Source organism: Crocodylus porosus, unplaced genomic scaffold, assembly GCF_001723895.1.
Source record: "Crocodylus porosus isolate Cpor-Errol unplaced genomic scaffold, CroPor_comp1, whole genome shotgun sequence".
Taxonomy (NCBI): Eukaryota; Metazoa; Chordata; order Crocodylia; family Crocodylidae; genus Crocodylus; species Crocodylus porosus.
Window position 1 is genome coordinate 2,870,202 of NW_017728939.1, and position 12,178 is coordinate 2,882,379.

The window sequence follows — 12,178 nt, forward strand, 5'->3', positions numbered from 1 at the left end:
GTAGATGTTTGCCAGCTTTGTTACTAAGCACACGCTTTCCCCCCCACACACACACTTCATTTTACATAGCCTAGCTGGCAAAATTGTGTTGTGCACACCTGAACAGGGTCTCCGTCAGGGCCATAGCTCTTTCCCCTTGTAGGAAAGCAACGGTGCAGGAGGAGACATCTTGAGAAACAGCCACGTCCATGCCACTTAAGGCCTTCAAAAACAACAGCTAGTGAAATAAATTCAGAGGCTGTCACAAATTTGGAACATTTATTTATGCGTTTGGTTTTCTGAAAAGAAAAGAAAGCAAAAGAAAAAACAGAAAGTTAACAACAGCTGGGTGTGTGTGGGACAGTCCACAGTAGAAATGCCTTTCTTTGTGCAACCTTGTTCTACCTCCCACCACCTAAGCCTCTGACAAACCAGAGGCTTTCTTTCCCACCTTCTGTGGGAGGCAGGGCCTGTGACCCTCCCACCGTCTATCAGGATCAAACGCATCAACCAGCATCCATTGCTTCTGCATTCGCCACTGTTCTGATTGTGGCCTTTGGCATCGCTTCTGAGTTTGCACTAGACAAAAACTATTTCAATTTTTGTATTTTGTTGTCACTTTTATTTTTTTTTTATTCCATTGGTTTTTATTTTTATTAAAAAGAAGAAAAAAAAAGCACCACTCCATTTGTAATACCAATAAACATTATCCATATTAAGAACAGTATTTATATATATATATATATATATTTCTATATATATATTTATATGTACAGAATGTCCTTGCCTTGTGTTGTGCTAACATCTCAATAGGAGCAGAAAATTGGTTGGTTGTTATAGCACTTTGATTTTAAAGCTTGCCCTTCTCGAGAGATGCACTGAAAATTCAGAGAAGTCCAGCAAGGGGATATCAAAAATCTTACTTTTAAAACTTATATACAAATCATCCAGCTTCTATTTTCTCCACAGGACTGAATGGGTTTCAATTTTATTTTTTTTGCATGCCTTTCTGGTCCCACTTCACCTATGAGCATCAGAAAGAGTCAGTGGAAAACCCTTCTGCAGATTTTTCTTCCTCCCTTTGGTCAGAATAAATTGACTGGCACTGTTGCACAAACAAACCAAGATGGATGTACCAAATGGAAGCACTGGGAAGAAGCAAGGCAGTTCAAATTTAAAAAAAAAAAAAATGTTAAAAAAGGTTTCCTGGTTATGACAGGTCAAATGTGGTGTGTTGTTCATAAAAGTTTTGGTAGTTCCTCCTCCTTTTCCATACTCAACATCCTACAGAGTTTCAACCCCAATTCCTTGTTACCCTTAAGAGATCCTCTGCCTACACTTGTGGAGGTAATTGCCATCTCTGTTCTCTACAAACAAGCACCCCACCAGTCCTGTGACCGACATAGTGCCCCTGACATATTTGTACTATTTCTTTTAACTTGGGCCTTTAGAAAGAACCACTTCAATACCACTCCAGTGTGTATGAGCCCTCCTCTTCCACAGCATACCTTTCAAGGGGCTGCACAAAGAGGGGACATTAATATGCCTTTTGATTGAAAAGAAAATCAGGAAAAAGACACTTTAATTTAAAGACCACCTTCTAATATAGGCACACGTGTTACCCTAAACTGGAAGGATTCATTGTACACTCTTCCACACTCTGGTAGGGATAGAAAGAATATTCAGTCACTAGACAAGAGGGTTTTAATTGTGGTAACAGGGCAGGAAGGGAAGCAGAAGGGGATGATTTTATAGCCCTTGGTGTACGTTATTATCATTAGGCTTGTGTGAAATATTCACAAAGAAGTTGGAAAAGCCAAGCATTTGTGAAGGAATCCTGGCCCCATCAAACTCAATCAATAGCAAAAAATGCTACTCATGAAGTTTGAGCACTGCTTTTGGGCTTCTTCACCCAAGGCACAGGAACAGATTTTGCTCTCAATTAACCTAGTATGAAATCCAATACTAAGTCCAATGACTCAGTTGTTACTCCAAATTCATCACTATTGGCACTGAGAACGGGATCTGGACCATGGACATTTAACACAGCACAATCTGCCCAGAGACCTTAGCAGGATTCCTCAAGTAGGAACTGACTGGATTGAACACAATGTCATTGGGATTCAAACACAAAGATGGTGATGCCGGGAGCAGAGACACTTGCTGACATTCAAATCACTGCTTATACTAGGAACTGATACCAAAGTTAGTATTGAAACAAGCAGGTGTTCAGATAGAGAGAATGGAACATGCACCCAGATAAGTATCAAACATGTTTAATACAAAGATGGATGGAGCAAGTCAAGAATAATCAGCGACAGCAATAGCAAAGACTTCTTGTGTCACTCAGGTCCACCCAATGGAGACTGATTTAAGATTGCTCCAAACACAGGGCTAAGCTCATCCTGGACATCACTTCTTTGATTTCATAAGCGATTTATTAGGCCTAGTAGATTCTGCACAGCAATGAGATAGCATTTATAGAACCTCCCCGAGACACTGCTCACATCCTAATGGGCCTCAGGGTTAGAAAATGCCCTGCTATTCAGTGTAAACTTCCTGTGGCTGCCTAAGTATCTCCTCCTCCCTCCTGGGTATCTGCACCCTCCATGCAGATACCCAGGAGATATCTCCTGTGCAGCACCCACCCTTAAATGGCTTGTAGGAAAACCTCAAAGGAGCATCTTTTTCCTCGAAAATATATTTTCCCAACCAGCTCTATCTACACCTTGTGGAGTGCAGGCAGTTTGAGAGGATCCAGTGGAGAAGGAGGCTGAGCATAAAGCCCTACCATCCTCTCCTTGCACTTGGCCCCATACTCCTGCCTTGTTGCACACAGGAGATGAACTTCCCTTTAGTAAATAAGCTGAAAGCACTCTTGTTTCTTGGATGTGTAATGCATATTGTGGGCCCATCCCCTGCTGGGAAAGGAAAGGGAACAAACACAGCTCACAGGGAGCCAGCAGCAGGCCTGGGGTTGGCTTTGGTATGAGAGACAACAACTCAGTGTACGGAAGGCCAAGCGCTTGCACTTAGGAGCTTCTCCATTTAATTGCTGAATTTTGCATGCATCCTGGAAGCAGTCAAAAGGCACTACTATCTCACCAAGGACTTATGCACTGAAGCTCTGGAAAACTGAACTTATTGCCATGGGCTTAGAGCTTGTCACTACTGACAAGGCATTGACACAGAGGAAGCTGGGCAAAGACCAGCGTGAATGATTCATTGGCTGGACTGGATGGGTTAAGTGAGAAAAGATGCGAGGGAATAAATGTGTCTGACTTGGTGAAAGAGCTACCACATAGGGCTGTAGGAAACAGCGGTCTGGCCATAGATAATGAATGCAGCCATCATGAGGAAATGGCTGTGCACAACACCAGAAGGCAAAGAGGAGGATCTTGCCTCTGATCTCTTCCTGCCAAGACAATTACTGCTAGGGCATAGCCTGGTCCTCGAGACAAAGGGGGGCAGCCCCCTAGCTCTCCGAGTTTATGGTGTCAGACACCGGGCTTCTTTCTGTCACTTTGGCCGCTGCTTCTTATAGCCATTTGTGGTGCTGAGCAGGAACTCAGCTATGTGGTGGAGCATAGCACCGTCTGTGCTCATCATCAGAGGAAATGGGCTCACCATATGGGATGGCAAATCATCTTTTGACTGGCTCGTCCATAAACATTAAAAACAAGCTACAGATAAACTACTGGGCTTCAGCTAATTCTGTTCTAAGTCCAAGTCAAACCGGCTGTCAGGCATATGCAACCAGATCCTAATTTAATACTTGCCAAGGGTAACAGAGAAACACAAGGGATTCTGGGTCCACAGCTAAAAGTCATGGCAGAGTGATAGTGGAGAAACTCTTCTGCAGGTTATGTCAAGAATTAAGATTATAGCTGGGCTTTTTCCTGGGGGAAGGAACCCATGTACTTGTCACAATGAAGACAAAGTGACCTCTGCCTCCTAGTCAATAGGTGGCATCAACCCAACAAGCCCTTGAACGCTCTAAAATGTTGGCCACATCCCCATTAGTCTGGGCTCACCCACCACAAGCCCTGGCAGGAAGTCAAGACGACGCAGTGTTCTGACATGGCTGAGACTTCTTGTCACTCAGCTTTCCACAGCTCCTCTCTTCTCTCCACTTCCAGCTCAATGCAGGTCACAACCACCACCAGACACAATGACGCTGACCACTTGTGTGTCAGCCACTCTTCCGAGTACCCCTGCCTACCCTGCTGCTTCGAGACTTGGACCCCCAAAGGTGTTCTTACATTTTTGGGTAGGTCCTAGTCCTCATTTCAGAGCAGTGAAATCCACCTTGACGACTAAAAACTTGTCAGGCATTTCACCTAAAGAAATCCAGCTTCACATCGGAGTACTGGCTTGCAGCATCAGGAAATTCCTCGGGATTTGCACTGGCATCACTGAGAACAGATTTTATCCTGGTGATTTGAAAGAAATTGCCGTATTATAACTGAAGGTCTGATCTGGCTGATAGATTTCAATGGGCTTACTCTGGACTTTCACTGAAAGCTGCATTTGGGCCTTTACTCCACACTATTTTGCAGTTATTTCTGAAGGCATCCATTCCAGCTGTGACTGACTACAGTTTGCTCACTCCCATCTGCCTGTAGTGTCTTTTCATGATGAATCAAGTCTTTCTGCTTGGCCACCTGATGGTGTACACTCAGTGAAGCAGCCATCATTAGCCAAGTGAGCATTTTTGTAGGAGGCCTTGAAGCTGGGTGAGCAAAGGACAAGATCTTCAAATGTGATTAGGTGATTCAGAGGGTTTCTCTTCTTGGGCATGTACCTTGAGATACCGCAAACAAGCGCAACAGTCAAAAAACACTGAGAACCCCCTTCAGAAAACCAGGTGATTTTAAGATATTAAGATTTTAAGATATTTAATCTTAAGCACACCTGAAAAAAACGAAAACTGCCTTAAGGCACACACAATCATGAAGTCACCTTTGAAAATACTGGCGGGACACCTTAGATTGCAAGGATGCACAGCCAGGAACAGCTTGTGTACCTCTCTGACATTTAATGCAACCTGGATTCCTCGTTTCCTCATCTTCCAAAGGGCTGGATGTTGGCAAGGATTGGAACTTGTACACATCAAAGATGGGACCCTTCCACCCCTATCTGAGAGCTGCCATTGATTAGCAAACATCAAACTCATGAATAAAATAGGCTGAAAATTATACAACTCCCTTTAGTGTGTTTACTCCAGCAAGACACTTGTCTCCACACAGGGCAAAACCTGCCCAGATCCTTCTGGGCTCCTCTGAAAAGCTGCTTAGACTTAAAATACAGTTAAAACCCCCACAAAGTCCATCTCTTTCATGGCCATTGCTCACAAACAAGCTTGATTTCATCTTTCTCTCCTCCTCTTTGTCACTTCTTCAGCTCAGGTCCATTTCATGCTTTGGATGTGTCCAGACATGACCATGGGTGGTCACAGGTGAATCTCGCTTGCTTACCAAGGTCCACGCATTTGTGTTTCAGGGTGTCACGGAGGCATCGATGAGGTAACAGAATGAGTTCTGTAATTCTGGCAACCAGTCTGTGTCACCTCTGCTCCAGCCTTGGGGTGGGAGGAAGGTGGGAAGAGGAAGAGCAGCAGGATGAAGATTGAGAATGGCTGACACGTCCCTAGATCCTGCCTTTTCTTTTTTCATTTCAGTGTTTTGATTCCACCTGTTATTGTCCCCCTCCCCGCCACCACCTCTCGCCATTAGCACTGACTCGAGTCCCAGTGCAAAATGCATGTTGGGCACAAACCCTAAACAAACACTTGCCTTCGATCTCCGGGTAAGGTGCTATCTCGTCTCCAGGGACTCCAGATATTCCAGTGCTATGTCATAGCAGAAATGATACTGTTCCTTTAAGGAAAAGAAATAAAAGAAGAGACAGCAATGTGTTAAGTGCTAAAGTAAAAAGCAGCATAGAGGAATTCATTTGCAGTGCACAACCAACCTAGAAAACATCGGAAAGAGCGCTTTAGGGAAACGGGGTATTTTGTTTCACTGTGGTGAACAGTGTTTCACATTTCAATGAAACAAACTCAGGAAACTTTGAAATTTCCCACTAAACAAAAGCCAAACCCAAGCTCTTTTGGGTCAGTTGAAACATTTGGTTCATGCAAAATGAAAATGTTTTGTTCCATTTCTGACTGACTTCTTTAATTTCTATAATGTAACATTCTTTAAAAAAATGGAACCAAAAAGGCATTTCAAAATGAAAAACGGCAATCGTCCATTCTGAAAATGTCACAATAGAATATTTTGACCTTATCACAATGTTTTTTCCCCTCAATTTGTCTTTCAAAATGAATTTTCATCACAGCAACAAGTTTCCACTTGTTTTGAACAAGATGACACCACCTGATGGAAAACCGTCTCGCTGGAAAATTTCTGACAAGCTCGTCCTCTGAATAATGCTGCCTGTTCATGAGCACAACATTAGCTATTGACTATGTACCTAGATAGTCTTCCCTTTCGACGGCACCCTCGTATAGCACCATTCGGTCATTAAAAATAACATTTGTGCTAGGAAGGGTGCCCAGTTGATTGCATCGAAGACTGAGCTCCTACATTTCTCCAGCATAACCCACGGCAGCCAAACTTCCCGCGCGATGCAACCCTGTAACTGTTCCAAAAGAACCGTGACTAGGGAATGGGAGTTCCTTTTTCCTGGCCTGCTCACTTTTCCACCTCCCAACTGAGGCTGCTATTAAGGGACCTAAAGGACAATATTGGGGGTTGCCACCTGGACTTGGTTCTTTGCTAATGTCAATGTTAGTCACGTCAACATAAGAAGCCTCCACCCAAGATAAAAACACAAAGTAGACAGAGGGCAGCCAGCCGATGGGGTCTCTTCTGCTACCTAGGGATGCACGCAGTCTGAAACCCACTCCCGCTGCTGCACGTGAAACATATATGCAAGAAGATGTATGCAAACACCTGCACAAATGACACTGCATAAAGGCCCAGTGATGGAATACTAATGTCACAGGGAGTTTTATTATTTCCTTTCAAGGGACTGTGATCAAGCATACCCCGTAGCAAAGCCTTACACCTCAGGATAGTGGCCTGGGTTCCTGCCCTATAAGCACGGGCAAGTAATGTCACCACCCTTCCCGCCTTGCAGGTATGCTGAGCCTTGCTTTATACAGAGCTGGTTTTCGTTTGATTACGGCACCTCTGGTCAAACTTTGGGGCTGCAACTTATGCCCTTGTGTGAAAATTTCCCCTGGAAATTACCACCTGCATTTTTCTATGTTTAGACACCATATGGCATTTACTTCTCCCATCCTAAAAAGAACTAAAATAACAATATACTCTTAATGGGAAAAAGTATTATTATTTATATAGGACCTAAACTTTAGTAGGATATAAAACAAACAGCCACCACTTCTGCCCAGAATAGCGGGCAAGCTAATAGCATGGCTGTGGATAAATGTACCGCTGGCCACAGTCCTATAAAGATACTCCTAGTAGTCAGTACTATACCAGTAGTGTCTCTAGGATAAAGCAATCATGTCGTTTCATTAGGCTAAACCAGTAGTTCTCAAGTTTTTTTCAACTCAAGACACCCTTCATAATTTTTGTGAATTGAGCAGCATCCCACTGCAAAAAGTAATTTCTTTATTACAATACTTCCTGCCCTACAGATGGGCCAAGCAGTGGGCACAGGGGAGCAACAGGGCACGGAGAGCCTGAGACTGCTCTTCTCTGTTATCTCCTCACACCTCATTTATCTTCTCACCCTTCCCACATCATTCTTCAAAGGATCTCATGAACCCTGGTTAAGAATTGCTGGGCTAAAGAAACTAAGCTCTTTTAGTCTCCTCCCATAAAATCAACTCTCCATTCCCATTAGCATCCTACGAACTCTCTTCTGCATCTGCTGCAGCTGGAATTCATCGTTCTTGAATGCAGTTGGGAGAGACGACGTCAATTCAGGGGAGCAAATTCTATTCTATTCTATTCTATTCAGGTCCTTATATCTCTCTGATGTATCTAAGTGCAGCCTATGTGACACAAGTAACATCTGATCCGCATGACTTTTTCTCTTATCTTCTTCTCAGAGGTAAGGACTGAATGAGAAGGTCAGCAAGAGAGGAAAAAAAGGCCGCTGAAGAAACGACAGAGACATCAGGAAGACAAGTCAGCAAAAAAGGTAGTGGTGGCTGCCCAAGTCTCTAGGCAAGAGATTGACAGGCTTCCTAAGGCAAAATCCCAACCCCATCGTATTGAGTGAGAGATGGGATTTTACCAGAGCCTGCCAATGGTTTTACATCCGAGTGACTGTACTAATTCACTGATTGACACCAGTTTAGAAGCAGGATCATTCCTCTACAGAGAGGCTAGCAATCTGTGGGAAACCTTCTAGCTAAAACTGGTTAAATCATAGAATCATAGAAATGAAGGGCTGGAAGGGACCATGAAAGATCGAGTCCAACCCCCTTGCTCTGGGCAGGAATACTGTTGAGATCAAATAATCCCAGCAAGGTGTCTGTCCAGAAGTCTCTTGAAGACTTCCAAGGTTGAGGGCCTGCACCACCTCCTTGGGAAGTCTATTCCAGATTCTGGACACCCTTACCATAAAGGTTGGCTGATCTCGTAGGGCCAGGTTGGCTGATCTCGTACGGCGTGCTTTAAACTAGCTTCACCGAGGGATGGGCCACAGGAGGACACCTCTCAACCAAGACAGGTGACGAGCACAAGGAGTACCCAGGTAAGTGACAGGAGTCTGGATAATCCTAAGAATCAGGGGGTGGTGCATGCACTAATACAAGGCCTTAAATGCCTCTACACTAATGGTCATAGCATGGGAAATAAACAGGAGGAACTCGCCCTCTGGATAGCTAGTACAAACCTAGGCAAAGTAGGGCTCACAGAAACCTGGTGGGATTCATCCCATGACTGGGCGGTAAACATTAGGAGCTACAGACTATGCAGGCGGGATAGAACGGGGGGGAAGGCGGGAGTGTGGGGCTCTGCATCAAAGAGCAATACACATCCTCAACTAACAGGATGGGGACAGAGGAGGGGCAGGCTGAAGTGCTCTGGGTCAGAATACAGGGGGGTCATGGGGAAGGGGACTTAATGGTGGGGGTCCATTACAGACCACCCAACCAAGGGGAAGAGCTAGCTGGACTGGGAATTCTCTTCAGGCAAGGGATGTAGTCGTCATGGGTGATCTAAATTACCCAGGCATCTGCTGGGAGGAGCAGTCAGCCAGGTCGGACCACTCACGGAGGTTCCTGGCCAAGATACAGGACCTCCACCTAACCCAAGAGGCGCACAGTCCCACCATGGGGAATGCCCTGCTGGACCTGGTTCTGGCCACAGGTGACGACCTGGTGAGGGGACTCCAGGTCCTCGACCACCTGGGCGACAGCGATCATCGCATACTGGAATTCACCATCCAGCTCAGGGTGGCAAAGGCCTGCAGCAAGGCAGTAAGTAGCCCTTGACTTCAAGAGGGCCAACTTCAACGAGTTGAGGAGATTGGTAGGAGAGGCACTGAGGTCCTGGAGAGTAGGGGAACTAGGTATCCAAGACAACTGGTCATTCCTTAAGGAGACGATCCTCTGTGTCCAGGGGGTGACAGTTCCAACAAGAATCAAAAGGGGGCAAAAGTGCTCTAAAGCCCCCCTGGCTCGCCAAAGGCATTCAGGAATGCCTGAAAGCCAAAAAAAGAGGCGTACACCCAGTGGAAGGGAGGGGCTATCACCAAAGAGGAGTATACCTCCATCACTCAGGGTTGTAGGGGGCTGTTAGGAAAGCTAAGGCAGATACGGAACTAGGGCTAGCATCAAGGATCAAGGACAACAAAAAGCCTTTTAAATACATAGAGAGTATGACGAAAGCACCAGGTAACATGGGGCCCCTGCAGGATATGCTAGGCAATCTAGCGGTTGCACCAGAGGAAAAGGCAGACCTTTTTAACAATTTCCTTTTCCTCCATTCTTTTGTGCAGGGACGAGGACTCCCCCACTGAGATTCAGGACGAACTCAAGGGAGACTCTGACAGGCCTAGGGTCAGGGAGGACCGAGTTAGGGAACTTCTGGAGGGACTGGATGTATTCAAATCAGCAGGTCCAGATGCTCTCCACCCCAGGGTGCTGAGGGACTTGGCAGGGGCTATCAAGGGACCCCGGCACGACTTTACGAGCACTCGTGGTGCTCTGGCCAGGTGCCAGACTACTGGAAGAGGGCCAATATGGTCCCCATTTTCAAAAAAGGGAGTAGGGAGGACCGGGGCAACTATAGGCCCGTTAGTCTTACTTCGATGCTGGGGAAGCTCTTTGAGAAGATTATCCAGGAGCACATCTGGGAAGGACCGGCAGGGGGGACGATGCTCAGGGGCAACCACAATGGCTTCATTAGGGGCAGGTCCTGTCAGACCAACCTGATTGCCCTCTATGATCAGGTCACAAAATCATTGGACGCAGGTGTCGCGGTGGATGTAGTCTTTCTGGACTTCAGGAAGGCCTTTGATACTGTCTCTCATTGCATTCTCATTAAAAAGCTAGGTGACTGTGGCACTGATGCCTACACAGTCAGATGGGTCACAAATTGGCTGGAGGGCCGCACACAGAGTGGTGGCGGACGGGTTGTATTCGACCTGGAGAGATGTGGGCAGTGGGGTCCCCCAGGGCTCAGCCCTCACTGTTTAATCTCTTTATTAGAGACTTGAACGAGGGGGTGAAAAGCACCCTGTTCAAATTTGATGATGACACCAAGATCTGGAGCGAGGTGGGCACACTAGAAGGGAGGGACAGGATACAATGAAGCACTCTGCATTTATCCATACCGAACTGCATCCGGTTCTGCTCCGTCCACCTTTCTAGCTTGTCCAGGTACACCTGGATCTATATCCTATCCCCTAGCATGACTGCTTTCCCCCATAACTTAGTATCATCTGCAAACTTGTCCAGCGTGCTTTCCACATCATCTAAAACATTGGTAAAGATGCTGAACAGCATAGGAACAAGAACCAAACCCTGTGGGACACCATTGGCCACCTCCTGTCTAGACAATACAGACCCATCCACTAACACTCTCTAGGTTTGACCCCTTAGCCAGTTCCCAACCCACCTAACTGTGGACTCTGACAGCCCACAATCCCTGTTTTTTTTTTTTTTATAAGGGCGTCATGGGAGACCATATCACAGGCCTTTTTAAAATCCAAATATATGACATCAACCATGTCTCCCACATCTAAGCAGTTTGTTACTTGATCATAGAAAAAGACAAGTTTGCTCAGGCTTGACCTGCCCACAGATTGGCTATATATACTTCAGCAGCATGCCTTCTGCCAGTCTCTCACTAATGGACTTTTTGATAATTTTTTCCTAAATTTTACCTGATATTTAGGTCAAACTGACCAGCCTACAGTTTCCTGGATCCTCCCCTTCTTAATGGTTGGCAGCACATTGGCCCTTTTCCAGGCTTCCAGGACCTCTCCCGAGCACCACCAGTTTTCAAATACCTTCGTCAACGGTCCCACAATGACTCCAGCCAATTCTCCCACCATTCCTGGGCGTAGTCCATCCGGTCCTGCCGACTTGAAGACATTCAGCTGCTCTAAGTGCTCCCTCACACTGACCATTGGTTGGCAATCACCACTCCCCCCATCTTTCCACTGTCTGACCAGGTGGGTGACCAACTTGCACGCAGGAACGCAGATGCAAAGTATTCATTGAAGAGATCAGCTTTCCCCAACTCTGTTATCAGCTGTCTTGTCCCATTCTGCAAGGGCCCCACATTTCCCTTGGTCTTCCTCCTGCTCCCTATATGCCTGAAGAAAGGTTTCTTATTGTTCTTGATTTTGGTCACCAACCTGATCTCGGTCGCTGCCTTGCCTTCCTTATTCTTCCCCTACAAATACAAGCTATCCTTGTGTATTACGCCTTGGTGACCACCCCTTGTTTCCACTGTCCATAAAAGTCTCATTTTCTTTTGTTAAGCACTCTTTCATTCCTCTGGTAACCCAAGAGGGCTTCCCGGCCCCTTTGCCACCTTTGCTGCATACAGGAACGGACCTTTGCTGCACCCAGAGGATCATTTCTTTGAGGAACAACAACCTTCCTGAAGTCCCTTACCCTCCAGTCCCACTTCCCATAGATTTCATAGATTTCAGAGACATTAGGGCTGGAAGGGACCTCGGGAGATCATCGAGTCCAGCCCCC

General features: G+C 46.0%; 1 protein-coding gene across 3 annotated transcripts in view; it reads right to left on the minus strand.

The window, feature by feature from the left end:
- Positions 1–239: 239 nt before the first annotated feature.
- Positions 240–12,178, minus strand: part of PTPRU (protein tyrosine phosphatase, receptor type U) — a 205,984-nt gene continuing 194,045 nt past the window's right edge. For all 3 annotated transcript variants that reach the window (XM_019547652.1, XM_019547654.1, XM_019547651.1), the window contains 2 exons: positions 5,775–5,858; positions 240–5,560 (listed from right to left, as the gene is read on the minus strand). In XM_019547652.1, coding sequence (XP_019403197.1) covers positions 5,796–5,858 — 63 coding nt within the window. In that variant the 3' untranslated portion in view covers positions 240–5,560; positions 5,775–5,795. The remainder of the gene's footprint in view (positions 5,561–5,774; positions 5,859–12,178) is intronic.